The sequence below is a fragment of the Sceloporus occidentalis genome, unplaced genomic scaffold, assembly GCF_023333645.1.
Source record: "Sceloporus occidentalis isolate IW3139 unplaced genomic scaffold, rSceOcc1.0.p SCAF_8, whole genome shotgun sequence".
NCBI classification, from domain to species: domain Eukaryota; kingdom Metazoa; phylum Chordata; class Lepidosauria; order Squamata; family Phrynosomatidae; genus Sceloporus; species Sceloporus occidentalis.
In genome coordinates, this window is record NW_028316988.1 from 12,973,030 (window position 1) to 12,991,469 (window position 18,440).

At 46.2% G+C, this 18,440-nt stretch overlaps 2 protein-coding genes across 5 annotated transcripts in view; one reads left to right on the forward strand and one right to left on the reverse strand.

Annotated features, from left to right (window-relative positions):
- LOC149307958 (nuclear receptor subfamily 6 group A member 1-like) overlaps positions 1-18,440 on the reverse strand; it is a 56,614-nt gene that overhangs the window by 22,653 nt on the left and 15,521 nt on the right. For all 3 annotated transcript variants that reach the window (XM_089534751.1, XM_089534750.1, XM_089534752.1), the window contains exon 3: positions 16,547-16,600. In XM_089534751.1, the coding sequence (XP_089390877.1) occupies positions 16,547-16,600 (54 nt within the window). The remainder of the gene's footprint in view (positions 1-16,546; positions 16,601-18,440) is intronic.
- The window catches only part of LOC149307959 (olfactomedin-like protein 2A), a 41,814-nt gene continuing 34,793 nt past the window's right edge, over positions 11,420-18,440 (forward strand). The window contains exons 1-2 of one of the 2 annotated variants that reach the window (XM_089534738.1): positions 11,420-12,399; positions 12,599-13,190. The gene's annotated coding sequence lies outside the window, so the exon portion shown is untranslated. Of the gene's footprint in view, positions 13,191-18,440 lie in introns of both variants that reach the window. The other variant, XM_089534737.1, reaches the window with a different exon arrangement.

The following is an 18,440-nucleotide window of genomic DNA, read 5'->3' on the forward strand; positions in this document are numbered from 1 at the left end:
AAAGGGCCATTACTCATGAGTTACAGAACTGAAAATTGTTGAAATGACAGTCTTAGCTAGAGACACCAAGGCCCACTTTCTCTTCAAGGCGAGTGGTGTTTTCCGTCTCCACCACCGGCTTTAAACCTGTCAACTCCCCCCCCCCCAGGAGTGGGACTCAGGGCATCTTACAAAATTAAAACAAATAAAAAATATATAAAAACAACCAAAAGGTGATCGTAGAAATGAAATGAAAACGGTGGGTAACAATGGTGGGTATTGTGTGGCTCTCCAGATGTTGCTGATCTGGAAACCTCTTATTGTAATGTAAGCCACCTTGGGAAGAGGATGAATGAATGAAAAGAAAAACACTCTGCTCTCCAGACACATAGCCAGCTCTGCTGGGAGTTGCAGTTCAACAGCATCTGGAGGGCCCATAATTCCCATCTGTAAATTACAACTACTAATTAAAAATAGTTCCAATCATCTGTTGAAACATCTTTAAAGTTATAAAGCAGTATATAACAACTGATTTCAGTCTTGGCAGGGGGCTGGATTGGATGATTCTTAGGGTCTCTTTCAACTCTAGGATTCTATGGTTTTCCAAATTGCAGCTCTTTGGTACTCGAGAGACCCATTTGTTTGTTTGCCGCAGCAACTGCCAAGTGTGAAGGGTTCTCATGATGGCAAGGCCATAGGATACCCAGTGGCAGCCTCAACGTGGCGTCCTGCTGAGATCCAAGAATAGCGCTGCCTTAAGAGGCTGTGATGCTGAGATCACAAGAAAGAGCGAAAGAGAAAGAGAGAAAATTAGGCCACAGCTGTGGAGTTCTGAAGGCTACAACATAGACTCAATATGTCACAGAGCATTACATCAGAAGGAAGGATGGCGACAGCCAGGCACGGACCTCCCCATCCTTCATCTGCGTTCCATCACTGCTTTGCAGTCGCATTGTTCATGCAACATAAAAACAAATGTTTAAATAAAACAATTTAAAACCGTTTAAAACATGACAATGAGAATAAAAATACAGCACCTGTCCTGCTTGGACAATAAGATTGTGAGCTAAGATAACTAAGTGAAGCTCCCACAGCCAGAAATAGTCTACCCCTGACCACAATTACAGGGCAGAGGGAGCATTAAAACAGCTGTTCTTTGCTGCATTGTGCCCCTGTGAAAATCCAAGCCCATCCTGTGGCCTATGAACCAAACTCTCTTGCCTTCTCTTGGTTTTGAAACCTGGGCAGACCATGCTAATTGCTATTCTCCCCCAGCCTTGAGACCCAAGGACTTTGTGTTCCGCTTGTGCTTTCCCTTTAAGTCACATTTGCTCGAGCTTGGCTGGTTCAGCAGGCGTGCTTCAGCTCAGTGACCCACTTTCAGGCTGTGCCACTACCCAAGACACGCATCTTTTTGCTGCATCTCTCCTGCTTCTAAAAGGGGTGCACGCAGGCCCAAGTGCATGCACATGGACGCACATTGGAGGCTGGGACACAAAGTGCGGGACCTCGTGCATTGGAAATGCTGAAGAGCAACCAAATGATTCAAGCAGCAGACCTTGAGTGTGCATAGGTTCTGATCCCCAGGTTCAAATTTTAGCTCATCTGAATTTGAGATTTCCCCCCTTGTTGTCCTTTGTTTTAACAAAGACAGAGCTGCATCAGCTATCTCCACCCCACCCCAAAATGTTCAGACATGTTGCAATTGCCTACAAAGAGAGAAGAAAGCAGAGGGATGGATGCAGAGCTGTGGCAGTAGAAACCAACCCTGAGCATCTTTATCACAAAACCAGTGATAGGTCCATTAAGTCTTCCTGGGAACCTGCCAGCAACTTGGCTTAAAAATGGGGATGGGAAACTACGGGGAAGAGAAGGGGAATTTTTTGCCCCTGCTAGTCACATTCCCGCAGCCTGGGTACCCCAAAAGTGGCACAGCATCACTGCTGGCTACCATTTCCCACTAATTCAGGCCAGCTGCAGATATTTTAAGGGATTTCTGGTGTGTTGGAGACTTCTGTATGGGCAAATTACACTCACTATGTTTGCAGATGGTTTGGGAACATTTATTTGGAAATATTTAGGACAAAAGAACTGCCTCAGAATCAGCCCACTGACTAGAGCAATCCATCACATATGTGAAATCGTACTTGACTTTGCTTATTCCATCCTATCTTGACAGACTGTCAAGGCGGATTGCTGATTCCATACCTTTGCAGATATGTAGGGGGTGCCTTCCCAGAGAGGCTTTGTTACAGCAGGGTAGAGAATGGGTAGGGACACCCAAGCAGCGCCCATTATCAGGTCCCATATTGCCAGAATGGAACCATGTTAAGAACGGGATTACCCTCACTGTGATCGGACAAAATTAACATAGCCTGTAGGACTGCTGGTAATCCATTGGAGCCAGGATCCCTGCTGAGACACACCCTTTGCATTCTGTAAATGAAAGCAACTTTCACCCACAAAAGAAGCCACTACTGGCAAAGCTGTACGGTGACCTACTTTCCCAGTGGCCCAGAAAGCTGGGAAATAAATCCAGGGCCCCAGCATTCGGAGAATAAAACGACAACGAGAGCAGCCCCCAACTGTCACAGGGGATTAAAAACTGCAGCACAGCTTGTGGCTCTGAGCGACAGGCTGAGATCCCAGAGCACAGCTGGGACATCTGCACCAATCCTTCCCTCCAAAGGCAGAAAGAGAGAGGCATTGAAAATGGAGCTGGAAACAGCTGCAGTGGCCCGGCCCGCTCATTGTCACACGCCTTTTTTCATGGGTTTTGGAAGGTACTTGTGTGGCAGTAGCAAGCAGACATTGTTTCACTTGCACTTTCATGTGCTAAAACCGGAATCACATAGAAGTTTTGATAGTTTTGTTTGCCATTGATTTGGTCTTCCTTTTGTTCTTTATTTTTAGTTTAAAGCATTGAGGACAATAACGTGTTCCTTTTCCTCCATGGAACCAATCCTATCATGATTTTCCCGTCCATAGCCAAGTTATGGCATGCATGTTGGCCAAAGAATAATCCAAGATCTCCTGCCATCTTCTTTGACACCAAATCTGGAGACCCTAGCTTGGGGAAAGGAGGTAGACATGACACGTGCCAAAAGTGCAGTTGCCACCAGTACTGAGAAAGGGAAGGGGTGTATGCCTTGCTTCGAAGGAGAATCATCACTCTTGGGATCTACCAGTTGGAGAAACAGAACATTTCTGGTGGTTTTTTCTTCCATTCTGGGAGCCATACTAACATGAGAGCCATATGTGGCCCGGCCCTGCCTCAGTGTGCAAGAGAAGATGAAAGAAAGAGCGATATCAGAAACCCCATCTTTCTACTCCTGTTTATGCTCTCAGGACATCTGCAGATGGGCTGTTTGATTTACCATCAGACAGAGGCATGGAGGGCCAAGCTTAGTCATGATGGACTGCTGCCAGACTGAAAGTATGCAAAGCGACTGCCACTGCCACACCTTGTCCAAGAATTTTCTAAAACGGGGAGAAAATTGAACTGCTGGAGAAAAATGTGGGGCTAAATAGATTATCTGGGAGAGGTAACAATTATTGTGGGAGTTCAGCTAGTCTGGAACTGATCACTAACTGGCTGGTAGACTGGCAGGGAACCCCACAGCTGCTGCCTTAAAGATTCATGATGGAGAAAAGATGGAAAGTGTGAATATATTTATTAAAAAGGAACTAAAACCCCAAAAAGGGAAATACCTCCAAGTGCTGGGAAAATGCATTAGAACTTGTTTCTGGTAGGAAAACGCTGGCTTCCTTACAACATTTGGCTGGGAAATCCCATTGCCATTACTGCAATGAACAAGCACACTTGGAAAAACCCTTTAGCAAAAAAACATGAATTATTTGCCAATTGCTCCCCAACCTGGTCCAACGGCTGCCAACTGGAGGTTATACTTGCTGAGGTCATGCTGCCGCTAGCCTTTTTTTAAACAAAATGCTAATGGAATTGTGCTCTGGCCACTGGGATTTTGCTTCGGTTATGGTGCAATGCCAAGAGTTGTACTTAGTGGACAAGTTTAGTTTGGTAAATAAAACCAAAAAGCTGGAGAAGCCCTTGTACTTGCACACACTGGGGAGCAAACCTTCCACAGTACCCATGTTCCCTTCATGCCAGGAATGCCTCCATAGAGGATTTTGGAAACAGGTGTCTCTGCTCAGACAGACCAAGGCTTGAGCAAACAAAAACAGAGGATCATGCTCTGTCCCTCCTCTCTCTCTTGTGAAGACAAGGAGACACCCAAACAGTCCAGTGATCCTGAATTACAGCCTTTGAACGCTCTGGGGCTTCACATTTCAGCACTCGGGCTCTGGCCCAATCAGAAGGCAATCCCTCGCACGGGCCTCGGCTCAGCAAATCGCCTCCTTCCCAGCCTTGCACATGACGGGATTTGCTTCTGTCCATCATCTGGGTCATATATAGTTCAATTCAAGTGAAGCAGACAGGGCTGGGAGGAAATCTGGAGGAGTTCAATTGCCTGTCTAGCCTGCCTGCTTTGCAAGCCATCCTCCACCGTACAAGGGGACAAACTTACAGACGCCTGTCTCAAGCAGAGACGACACCGAAATCTTCTCCGGGTGCTATTTTTGTACTTTTTAATTCCATGCCGTGCCGCGGGAAAATATCTCTGCTGCTTTCGCTCTGTCGTCGTCTCCTCCTCCTCTCATTCTGCACCAGCTGCAACTTTTGAGGGACAAAATAATCCAACAACATTCCCTCCGCCCCAAAAATAAGTCGGTTGGACTGCAGTTCTGGACTCCTCCATTTTCTATTCCTAGGTAAGAATTTTAATCCTTTCTCGAACCACAGTTTGAATGGAACTGGCTTAAAGAGCAGCAGGCATCTGCTCTGCGCATGGAAACACCACCAGTACATTTTTCCTCTGGACTCATTTCTGCACGTGCTCCTTTGTTCTCACAACAGAAGCTTTTTATACACATCGCTTAGTATAACACAGCTGGAGGGAGTCCCAGAGGCAGGGAAGGTCTGGCAAATCCTCCAAAAGAGTCACTCCAGCTTTGGCAAATAATTTCCCCCCTTCAGTTCAGCAAAAAAGGGGGAATTCTGCTTTTTTTTGCCTTCTACCTTTTTTTTTATTTTTTTTGGTTTGGGGTGGAGAGGAGAGGACACTTAAAGAACTCGACACCGTTTGAAGTTCATTTTGTTCTGCAGAAATCTTTGGATTTGATGTAACCGAACAACTCACATAGCCCGAAGGGCGAAGTGGGAAACAGACAGGGAGAAACTGAGCCAGACGTGGACAAAGGCAGGAGCCTTCAGCCGACAGCCCAGGTCGCTCTGGAGGCCAGCCCCGGAGGAGACAGGTCAGCCAGCTGCTGTGGGGAGGGGAGCACGGCCGCAGGGCAAGGGGGGGGGAATGGGTGGGCGAGGTGCTCATGCGTGCAGCCATGACTGGCGTTGGAAAAGGCCAGCCATTTTCCCCCAGTGGCATTGCTTTGTGCAATCTGAAGGAATGTGCCACCCCAACAGCACTCTGGAAGCCCCCACTACACACACACACACACACACACACACACACACACATATAAAACCAAGGTAATTAGAAGGGACAGGGAGGCAAAGGGATGCAGAAGCCTTGTGGGGTGCAAATTGTGTTGACTGACAGGAAGTGCCCCCAAGCTCTCTTTCCCCCAATCTTCCCCCCCTTTGCCGCCTCTAGTCCAGTCGTGCCTGCTTTTGTCTAACTCTCATAATCCACAGCACAGCCACTGACAAAGCTGTCTGAGTTTTTTTAAGACAGGAGGAAGCATAAAAGAGGCTCCCTTGTTGGCCTTACCTGGGGGAGAGAGAAGGCAGGCGGCAAAAGCCACCATGCCAGGCTTCCCAAAAGAGCTTTGAAAAGGGAGAGAATGGGTAACCTCTTTGCAACAAGAGGTGTTGTGGGGTGTCTGCATCTGTTGGATGGAATATCTGTTGCCAGAATAGCCTCCCCAGCCAGGCTCTTTGGTGTCTGACTGGGGCTTGATCTTTCTTTGTGCGAGGATTAATGTCTTCTGTATGACCTATGCTGTTACAGTAGACTGAAATCAACAAATGGCGCTTGGATGGCTGCTACGGCTTCCCACCTCCACCAATGCATTAAAAACACAGAGACATAGAGAGAGAGGAACACATAATTATTCGGAAATAGACCTGTCATGTTTGCGCTGCAAACTGTGCTTGTTGCTCTTAAGACAGTGAAACTTTGGAATATAGACTTGCCGTTGGAGGACCGCCATTCAGAAGAAAGGCAGCACAACGTGAGGGTCTCCCCACATGCCCAAGTTTGTCCTGCTTTCCTTTGAAAGAGATAAGCTTTACTTTGGCACAAAGAAAAAGCAGCATTTTTGGCCAAGTGGTATCTTTAGGCACCTAAACCTTCACCAGTCAGCAGTCTTGGGCATTGTGGCACCCAAATGCATAAATTGTCGCTGACTGTTGCTCCTTTATGCCCTTCCCAATTCTATCTGTAAAGAAAGAATACTCCCGCCTTCATTGGCTTGGGCATACTTTTGTTCTTCCTGCCCCTGTGTTTTCATAGTAAAAGCTTTCCCTACCCCATTTTATGCTGAATTAGCACCTCTGCATCCCATTGCCACAGATGCCTTGCACATTTCCCAAGCAAAAATCTGTGCTGGGCTGCTCCCCATGCCGACGGTTGTCTCCTTCAGGATCCTATCTCCAGCTCTCCTTTGCCTTATTTTTTTCCCCACCCAGCATCCTACCTCCAATTTATTGGGATGTGTGTAGATGTGCGCAAACCCAGTTGCCTTTCAGGAAACAAGTTCAAAAAACAAAAGACAAAAAGTTTGCTTGGAAGAGGAAGACGTGGCTTGTGGAAGGAAAGAGAAGATCCGCACAGGGATATTAAGAGGGCGAAGGCTTAAAACAAAAACAAACAATCTGGTTAGGATGCCCCTCCATTGTGCCTCGCAGCCTTCCAAGTCATCGGCACGCGCAGCCATTTCGAGATCGTCCATTCATATCTCCCGGCCACCTGGATTTGAATAGAAACCAGACAGCGATTCTTTTTGCCTCAGCCACTAGTCGAACCACTGGACAATAGAGATTTGTTAGCTCTCCGGCACAAGCTGCGGACCACAAAGCGGACAGCAGCGTGACTCGCAAAAAGGGGGCTTGGGACTGGCAAACAGGAAACTACAGCTTCAAAAGTAATAGGTCTGCTCCATTCAGCTGTGCCACCAGGACAACTAAGGCATGCTCCTCCTGCCAGCTAAAGCCCAGAAGGGTCAAAGCCCTTTATTGGCACTCTTCCTATGACTGGAAAGGCCTCTTGCCAACCTCAGCCGCTTCTCCTCCACATGGGCTGAAGTTCACACGGTGGGACAGAAATACATACAACGTGGCAGAAGGCTGGATTGTGGTCTTCTTTTCCATTGAAAAGCCATGGGGAAAAACACTCATCCATTACATGGCATCTGGCATGGGGTCACAATTGATGCTTGGTTGTTGTTTTTTCAAAGTGCTGCACGGGTCTAGAGACCACCTCTTTGTGCAGAAATAATGTATTAGATGACTTTTCAGTACACCTCAGACTCATATTGGTCTGCAAGAAATTTAAGCGTATTATTTTTGCGTTTCTCAGGGCAAAGCTCAGAAAGTTACCTTTGTAAAGTAACCTGTGCCTGCTCCTCTTATTATAGAGTTTGACAAATAACCTATTACCATGACAAAAGGAACTGTTCATGTTGCTTATTGTATTATTCCTTGCTTTTCTATTACGTTCCCTTGCTTTTTAGGGCTGGGGCTCACCTTAGGATTAAAACATATTTTTAAAAAAAACCTATCAACATGGCTTCACAACTACCCTATGAAGTAGGTTAACCTTTAATTTTTAAGGCATTGTTGAGTGTAGTGTACGTGTTCCTACAGATTGGGATGGCTCCAATCTGCATCAAGTCCCAGTATGATGTTTGTAGAACCTCCCATTTTATTCCAGCCCACTGACTCCTTCTGTACTGCAAGTCCCACCATCCTTAGCCAACCTCGCCACTTGACAGAAGTGGGCAGAAGCTTCTGAGCACAACAGTCTTCTTACTTTGATAAAGGAAGTACTTCCATTCAATACATTAATGGCAAGTGCTTTCAAGAAGGCGCTTTGATTTGGTCAAGCGATTATAGATCTGAATTCACAGTCAGTAGTTTCTGCCATGGAATATTTATTTCTTTACACCCCACCTTTCCAATTAAAAAAAAATCCAACCAATTCTTTCTGGCAGAATGTCCAAGACAATATTTTTAGACACCACAATAAAGCACGCAAACTAATAAGATAGCATTTAAAACAAGAAAATCTATAAGATACCAAGACAGAACCAGACTCATTTGCCAGCACTTAGGGGGAAAAAACATTGATTCTCCGCTTGATGGCCATTGCATCAAGCAGCGAAGTTGCTCACCTCAACCACCAGAGAGAACACCCAAGCTTTTTGGTTTTGGAAATGGCTAGTGGGCAAAGCCCTAGACCAAGGGTATCAGAGCCCCCTTTATCCCTTAGCGCTTAGGGCTCTAAGGGGGGAAGACAACTCAAGGCAGGTCTTATGCCTGATGTGAGAATGGATGGGATGCCCAAATTCCTGCCTTGAAGATAGTGGCCATCAAAGGGGAGTTCAACCAAACCTCAGAGCACTAGCAATCCTACCAGCTGAGCCAAGCAGAGACTGTAGTCCCGACATGAATGTGCTCTGTATACTCTGCGAAACCGCAACTCGTCCAAGAGAAGGAATAAAAGCCACTAGACAGGGTGGGGAGGATACACTGACTAGTCTCAGGAAATCTGGAAGCAGCATCTTGGCATATAAGCAACAATGAAATATTTACTACAGAGTTTTGATAGCTGTATGTTAATATTTCGGGCCAAGAAGGCCAAGCAAGTGAAAAGTGAAGCTCAGATCCCAGAGCATTTGGTTTGCCAGCAGCTGCCGGAGAAAGCCAAACTCTGTGTGACATCCCCCAAATAGAAGACGGACTGCTATTGTTCTGCTCATCCAAGGCTGTGCCCAGGGAGGATTAGCCCAGGCGATGCCAAGAGGAAGAGCAGCTTGGAATACCAACCCAGCCATCCTGACATTCCCCATGGAGCCTCTCGCCACTAACAGCTGTGTGGGACCCAAGAGAGAAGACACAGAATGGAAGACAGATGCATGGCCTATCGGCCATAATAATATCGGTCATAAATAAGCAGCTGCTCCTCATACATTAGCTGAGCCAGAGCATCTTTGATGAAACTGGCAAACCTCATCAAGGCACATCCTGAAAGCGCTTCACCTGCAGAAAAAAAGAAGGCGGGCAGCCAGCTAAATACTACCATCAGCCATGCTGCAAATGTTTACCCTGTCTGGTGTCAGCTCTGATCACTGGTCCTTCAGAACCTCTGCGATGTTACACTCGATCTAGGTGGAGTTAGCACCGTAGCATCACCCTGGGTGGCAATGGCCACAGGAAGCCTCTATTGATGGGGTGCAGGTACAAGCAGGCCACAGTCTGACATCCCATGGCACATGCCTAATCTCTGGGACAAAAGCAAGGACATGGAACATAGCAGGTAGAAAGCAGAAGCAGCTCATAGCATAGCAAGGGAGAAGGCAGAAGCTGTATCCACAGCAGCTCCTCAGATGTGGCCATACGTTGACCAGGCCATGACCCTAACCCTAACCCAAGCAAGGCCAAGTGACCCATAAATGCCCTGAAACCTTTCCTGATGGACCAACAAAGGAGCTTCTGGCCACCATTTCCTTTGCAGCACATCTCCAACAAACTCCACAAGTGCTTTTTAACAATTCTCCCAAGGGTTATGGGAGGTGTGTGCAAGCGCACACACGCACACACTTTTGCAATATATGATGGGCTATTTCAGCTGTTGCCACTGCCTCTGCAGAAAGGCAAACTGCTGGCATGGCTCCAACATTCACATGTTCCATTTGTAACCCTTCCCTGGGCAGGAACAGGAGCGCTTGCTAGAAGGCCATGGGGCTCCCTGTTGCTGTCTGGGGAAGTGGCCTAGGCTAGCAGATTTTGGAGAAACACAGTCCACCATGCAGTAATTTCTATGCTGTATTTGCAGGTTCATAGCTCAACAATGATGATCATAAAATCTGAAGCCTATTTTCCTTTTGCTCCACGCATGTATTCAGAGACCAGAAACTAGAATTTTGGTATCCTACTGCAGTTCCAGGTAGGCTGGCAGCAATCATGGTCTGAGAATCCTGGGTGAAATTGTTATTATTATTAGCAATAACAATAATCTCACACTCACAGCTGTGGTTGGTTCTGGCAGAGACTCCTGTTGTACAGATTCAGCTTCCCTTTCTGCTCACTGAATATCAAGGTCAATTAGGATGATGCCTGGCTAGAACTCTGTCAAGCAGATTAGGCAGCCGCAGCAAACGCTTGGACCACGCAGAGGTCATCTGTCACTCTGACCTCGATATCTACAGAAATATGTTACATCAGTTTGACTGAAAATGTAAAAGGGGGCCCTCCCTCTGTCTTTCCTTTGGAAGATGAGCTCTTCAGGAAATTAAGAAGGCCGAAATCACTGGCATTTCCTAGGGTAATTTCTAAAATCATGACCTGAAAGGCCCACATGTTATCATCTAGAACAGGAGTGGGCCAAGGTGGGCCCTAGGGCTGTTTTTGCAGCCCTCAGTACCTGTCCCCCCATCCCACCCCCATTTCTGGCTGAATGGCTCATTACTTATATGGGAAAAACTGGCTGATCATGCAACTGGGAGACAAAGGATAAACTTGCTTCCTCTCTATTGATGTGAGCAACCGCCAGAACCAGGTGGTGTGTGAACCCAAGTACCTTGTTTCTCAGAGTCAGAATACAACTTGGGGCTTTCACAAAGCAAGCAATAATAATAAGTCTATCAGCTAAAGCTGCTGTAAACCACACAATAAGCCAACCTGCTCTTTTTCATTGTTTTTCTTGTCTCCCCTGCTCTAAAAGATACAGGGATAGAAACACCCTGACTTGGAACACAAAGTTGATCTGATGTCTTAATGATTCACATTTTTTTTTTATTTACAGGTACCAAAATACAGCTGATGTGCCCACCACCCAAGGCTCCAAATCAGTTCTGAAAAGCTAACCCTTCCTTTTTGCATTTGGGATGTTTGCAATGGTAGATGAGCCTTTGGAAGGCTGGGTTGTCTCTGAGCCTCTCAGAAGAAACTCAGGGGCAGGAAGAAGATGGGCTGAGAACAGCAAAGCTGATGCAGATGGACTTGCCTCTTGTCAGCGCTTCTGGAAATACTTCACCTGGCTATCTGTCTCCTTCCTTTCCCCATTTCTTCATTTTTTCAATTTTTTTTTTTTTTTTGGCTAGTGGAAATGGTGCCACAGTTGCCCATGAAAAGAGACTTCCTGGCAACCAACAAGGAGAGCAGCACTAGCCAAAAAGATGTGGGGTGTAAGGATGAGCCAAGGAAGTGGAGAAATGAGCCCATGGGACAGGAACATCTACCCAAAGCTTCCAACATAGCCAGACAACATAGGTGGGCAACTGCATCAGAGTAAGAGCAAATCCCCCCTCCCTCCAGCACACCTCTGTGAACTGACAGGAATTGTGGCAGGCTTACCAATGGTAAGGAACCAATGGTGGACTTCCACTGGATTCCACTGTTTCTACCTGATTCGACAGTCCACTATCCTACCTGTAGCCCCCTGAGCCCCCTAACAACCTCCTCAAGGGAGCAGGAAACATTTCTGGAGTACACAGGGGGATACACAAGGGACGGGAACAAAATCCTGTGTCTGCTGGCCATAGATAGCAAAACACACCACTCAGCCTAGGTCACTTAGGTAAATTCCTGCTGTGGATACCTCTTCCTCTCTGCCCCCTCCTACAGATATCTCTAAAATGCATGGCTATTGACCCCACTGCTCCCCAGCTCCCATTTCCGTGGGATTTATACTTAAAATAAGGCTCTCCTTTGTCCCCTCTTCCAGCAAAATCTGATAACACTGTGCAGTTGTAACACTGTACTTAAAGAAGGGGGAAATATTCTTAACTGCAGGGGCTGGCGAGGAAATTAAAACTGGCACATATTGGCAGCTGCTCATGCTTATGTATTACCCTGTCATTCCTTCAGTGAAAACCCTGCACAGAGCTGACACGTAGCCTGCCTAAAAGGATCCATCAAAAGCAACCAGGAGACTTACCCGTTCATGAAGGAGCAGAAGAGTTCATCTTGCCTTCAAAGACACTTGGGTGGTCTACCCTAGAAATTGTTGCTGGTTTTGTGAAAGATGCAAAACAAAAATGGCAGTGAGGAAGGAAGGCCTGTCACCAGGACCTACTGTGGATGTCAGCAAAATAACCATTTTATCCTGGGTTCATCAGCCACTCTGGCCCTGGGTTGATGAGCACAATTTGGCTAAGGTAGGAAAGAGCCTCTCAGTGGTCGCCGCAACCGGTAGGATGTGACTAAATACCCTGTTTGGACCCAAATTCATTGTGACAGCAGCAAACATCACTGACTCAACCTCTAACAGCAGATGGGAGCATGGAGAAGGTGGGAGATCTTGAAAGATTAAGAGGTTATACTGCAATTGGCCCTTCTCTTTGTTTGTGCTCCTAGAAAAAAAGGAAAAACATTGGACCGCAATGCTGTTGACGTGAATGAGGTCAAGCAGAAGCAGCAGTGTTTGCTGTCATGAGTCTGGAGATATTTGGACATCATGGAGGAGAGAACAAACTCCAAGGTCTCGATGGCAGTTCAAGAGAAGGAGAAAGAGGACCCAAACTACTGGCTTGTTGTATAGTGAGGGAGCTTAGCTTGGCTCTGCTTTGCTTTGCAACACTGCCCCCCCCCCCAAAAAAAAAGCACCAAGGGGATTTCAAAGATACATATTTAATGGCAAAGGAGGGGTAGGTTATTTTTCTCCTGGTAAGTTCCTGGAACACAGATGTACCATGGATGCACAGAATGCCTGGAAGATCTCGGAAGTCTGCAGCACCTGTTTCTTCATAATAGCAAGGATGCTCTGCCCTGACTGCAGGTAGATACCATCAGCAGCATTCCACTCTGGGGATCTGTGCCAAGAACTTGTGCATTTTTAAAACTACTAATTTGTCCTGCCGCACGCAAGTCCCAAATGACAAGCTGTCAACAATGATCTGCACCTAGGTTTGCTCCTTGAAACAAGCAACCAAGTCCCACCTACCTTCAAGTAAGTGGTTTTTCTTTTGTATCCTACAGGAGGGGACAAAATAAGAAATGGGGCAACTCTGGCCTGCCCCCACACAACTTGCAATTAAGGAATTTGTCACAAGGGGAAACTGGGAAAAGGGATTGGCATTTTTCTGGGGAAAGAGAGGCAAATAGCAGCCTGCACTCATTTCCAAGTCTCTGCTGATACAGGAGAGCATAGTTCTGTTTTCTTTAAATGAGAATATATTGTAATGCAGGGACCAAGAAAGTGTGACCCTCCAGATATTACTGGAGTGTCACTCCCATCCTCCCTCGCTGTTGGTGGCTAAGGCTGATGCCATAATATTGCAGATCTCAGGGGAAGAGTCCACTTTTCCCAAATACAGGCAAACAGAGGAAGCTAACACTAGCTAGCATGACTACAAGTAGGATTCTAGCAACCTTTAGCATGCTAAAATAGAATGTCATGCTTTTTGGTGTCATAAATGTATTTGCTAAAACAATAATGCTTAAGTTACTTTAACTTGTGTTTGCATCGGGCTGACTGTGATACATATGGGTTGAGATGCTATCTGAGAGGGACAAGAATAACAGGTGGCACAAAGAGCACTGGTCAGGGAAATGGCCACAGGATAGCTTCAGCGAACATTCAACGCTGTCGGTGAGTTTGAAATTGAAAGTAAACCATCGACCGTTGACTGTACCTTGAGGTTTATCACTGACATGTGGAACACCTTTCAAGCTCTCGTGCTTGAGAAGATTGGTTAAGTGGGCTGTGGTGCATATGTGGCGGCCAAGAGCTTCCGCTCCCTGCCCACAAGCAACCACAAAGTATTTCTGATATACTGATAACTTCAGACACAGGTGCATTCTCCCACATCCCTTGATCACTGTATGATCTGTCAACCCAAGAAAATCAAATAAGAAACTTTCCTAGGACAGCAATTCTGCTTGGAACCAGCTGAATGGAGTGCATCTTCCTAGTTTTAAAGGAAAAGTAATGCCTTTTCACCACCCGTTAGTAAGCGTAGTAGGAACCTGTGGGAAGCTGAGAAAAGGGACAAGGGGGTATATATGCAGCCTGTGTTGCAGCCTACCTCTGTTTTAACTGCACAGTCTCAACTTCTCTCTCAAGCACCAAAGAAATCTGTCTAGTAGGTACTGGCTACCTCTTGACCCATCCATGCACTACTTTATATTTATTTACTTTTAACACATATTAGTCCTCCGATCAGTAACATGTCTTGGGTGACACACAATAAAAAGCACCTCCCTTACTACAGAGATGGGACCATACCAAACCGGAAGCAGGGAAATTGACTTTTTGGTACTCCAAATATCAGAATCCCTCGCAATCAGTACTTACGATGGAAAGAATATTTGAATTGGTTTTGTAAAATATTGTTAAACAAAATGTCTTTTGAGTGTTGAGAAACTCTTGACGAGAAGAATTCCAGACTGGTAAAAATCTTTCCAACTTGGTACTAATTCTGCACAAAATTCACATTGTTTTTTTTTATGCATAAAACAGGATTTTCTGTACTGGAAGTGCTATTTCTACACAGGAATATTATTTCCTGAACAGAAAAGGCTGTTTTCTGCACTGAAAGTGTAACTGGGGAGTTATTATGCACAATGTTTGCACATTTACTGTGCAGGATATGCTATTTCTGTTCAGAAATACCTTGCTGAACAAAAAAAAAGGGGGGGGGGATCCCATCAGCCCTCTATATTCAGACATTGGCACAGCATCTCACAACATGGCACCCTCCAGATCTGTCCAAATCAAGAGTACACCAGGTTGGAGAAAGCATTTTTGACAGAAATCAGTTGAGTGATGCAAGTCGCTGGAACTGGAAACACAAGAAGAGCATCTGCTCAGGTAACGGCTGCAATCAACATTCATTGCTGTCGGTGGGTTTCAGATTCAGCCAGCTCTCTGACCAATGAATGCAAACTGCAGACCAGATAACCACAAAGACATGGAGGATGGAGCACCCTGTCACGATTCTAGTCCTATGTGTTTGTGGATGAAAAGATGCTTCTCCTCCAAAGTAAGCCATATCTGAGATACCAGTGTTACATTTGAGGGCAGAGCCCTTAACACAAGCTCAGACTGCAGCATCGAAGAGTTACTGCTGGATTTTGATAGTGGCAGTCCAAAAAGGGGTCTTTTCTAAGATCTGGCTCAGACATTAATGTATTCCACCACCCACCCATTTCTGTGCCTCCACACCTAATGTAAAATTAGGCAGCTCTTCTCTCAAGGAAAGCAGTGGTCCTTCTGTGAACTGCCCAATTCCTGGTCACCAACGCTACTGCTATGTTCTCAACTCTAACTTTATTATTACAACCAAAAATCAGTCTTAAAAGGAACAAAAGCAGAACACAACAAAAAACTAAGGGAGAGCCTTGCACAGTCTTAGGCTAACTCCATGACACAAAATAATCCACGTGGAAGATATCTCCTTTGCTAAACCCCAATCAAGAGCAGGCCCTATTTTAAAAATGAGACAGAAAGGTCCAACAACAGGGCAGGTATAAACATCAGCCATGAGTTTCATCAGAGCAGCTCTGCAAGATCAGACCTCAGCAAGTTTACCAAGGCAACAGCTCTCCCTCTTCTGCTCCCAACCCCATAATCCTATGCAGTCCTATGCCTCTCATGTTTTCACTTGGCTTTGCATAGAGAGCAGGCAATTGACAAGTAAGGGAGTCATTTAACCCTGTGCAGTTACAGACACCATCACAGACCAGAAGAGACAAGGACCAAGGATGGGGCTAGACAGCAAGCAATGTCCTAAACTGTACTCTGGTTGAGGATGATGGGAGTTATACTCCAGACCCTCTGGAGGGTGTGGAGTTGGGCTCGGAGGCAAGTCGTCTTGGAGGCAAGGAGTAATGAGTGCATGTGAAAGCCAGAGTATCTTTTCAAAGCTAACTGTGCACCCATCTTGTCATTAACAACGACAAGAGCCTGAAGGTAATCCCCAAAGCTGCCAGGATGGACAGACAAAGCTGCAGGAATCAGCGCAATCCCCTAAACCCTCTCAGTGTTTGGAGCCAGAGATCTCCACCTAGCGGATAGCTACCAACAAGTCATTAAATAAACAAGTCTGTCACCACTAGATGGAGACCAGAGGAGTTCCCAGCTATACCGAATGCGGAATTTCAGGAACTGATTCACTGGGAGGGGAGGTGGCCAAACCTCGGGGTAATCAGGGCCTTGGGGCTTTCTCAATGCCCTTTTCTTTCCAGGCAGCACTACTGAAGACGCTGTGTCACCTTTCAACAGAGCTCACAAAGCACAGGCATGGACAGGAAGACCCCCTCGCCAGTTTCTCCCAGGTGAGAGGAAGAAGAAGTGGTACTTACTGCCAGCGTTCAAGGGAAGCACGGAAGGGGAGTTCATCTGTTCGACATCAGTAGCTAGGAAGAGAAGGAAAGGAGAGTCTGATACACTCTGCAGGAACAAATAACTGAGTCTTTCTGTCCAGCAGAGTTGGGAAAGCCACTTACCTCCCTTGCTCACATCCTACCAACTTCTTTCGCTCAGTCTCAAAGGTGCTACAAGATCCCTTTGCATACTTAAATGTCCAAGCTAGTACATAACTTTAAGCCAGGAATCCTAGCAATGATGTGAAGGTGCTGGAAGCTCCTATTTTGCTTCTTCTGTTCATCTGAGCAGCAAAACAAACTAGAAATGGATAAACCTTTTCACTGTGTCTAAACCGTTGTTTTTCTGGACTACAGGGCCCAGGCAACATGTACTTCCTCTACCACTAGTAAATGTTATACCGAAAAATGGGATGCCCAGCCTCTGCCCCACTTTACACACATGTATACACTAGAGCCCCATGGGGTATAAATAAAGCAAACCCAGATGGACACAATGGTGGCCCTTAGGGGCTGGACACAGCAAAGAGGAAATGGCACCTCTGACTTTCTGCTAACTCCCACTGAAAAAATCTCACTATGTGGCTCTATCTCCATCATAAAATGGCCACTGGCAGCATTTCCAGCCCTTCATTCCTGGCCCAAAGAGCAACCTTAGGCTTCTTTGTTGTTTCAATTACCCTGTAGAAGAGGTAGTTACGCTCTCATGGGCAGCAATAGTCCTCCCTTAAATAGAGGTGGACAAGAGAGTCTTCCATTTTTTTTGCAAAACCCGTTTTTGTAATGCTTAGGAGCTGAACAAGGCCCAGGGACTTTTATAAAGGACAACCAGAGTGACAATTCTTTCTTTCTCTCTCTCTCTTTTTTTCAAAAGAACATCTGTATGGATGGGGCCAGGGGACATTGTGATTCCTATCTGTGCAGACGATGACAAAAAATGACTCAACCAATGAGAAAAACTGGGAAGCAGCTCTGGTCTCAGCACATTTTGCAGATTCCCTTCCCATTGACTGCACCTTTTAGACATGGACTTCTGAGGGTTCGCCTAGCTTTGCCTCTTATAAAGCAGGCATGTTTTTAAGGTTTATGATGCCCTCTGGCCTCAGTTCACACAGCTGTCCACTTGTGGCACAGGGAAATCTAAGGGTCAATGGTACAATCCCAGTATTTAAATCGGCACAAGGTCAATTCAGGGGGCTTTTCAAAGTTGCCGCAGCAATACTGGTCAACAGATGCCCCTCCAGGGGTTACCTACTGCCGCTTCAAAGAAAAAGAACCAGCTGCCTGAGGTTTTTGCCAGATGGCAGGGCAAGCCTGTGCCAAAAAGCCACCCACAACTCAAGGAGAGAAGTCATTTGGAAAAATGTCATCTGGAAGAGGAACGCACACACCTGTAGGCTTTTAGAGCAATTTAGCAAGGACCTGTTCCAAGCAAAGGGGAACACTTAGATCATAAATGTGCAACTACATGGGAGCTAGGGCCAATTCCTCCTAAGGTCTCCCCACAGCAAGCCAAGACACATGCTCCCTCTGCGGCCCTCCCAAAATGGCAGCGAGAAGCGGGCACTGCGGCGAAAAACAAGACTATTGTGGTGCCTGTCGGGGTGGGGGTATATTCATATGTTTGCATGTATTTAGGGGGCTTCTATGTGGCTTTGGCACAAAAACAGCAAGGAAATCATAGCATATTTTTTAAAATGGGGATTTGGTGGAGGCTCTGAGGGCCACAAAGTGAGGTCCAGAGACTAAATGTAGCGCATGGGATGCGATTTGCTCACATCCAATTTACATGGAGGAAGATGGAATTGAATGTGAACAGTCATGCAAGACTCCCAGGTGGAGTATGGAAAAACATCTTTTTAAGACTACAATT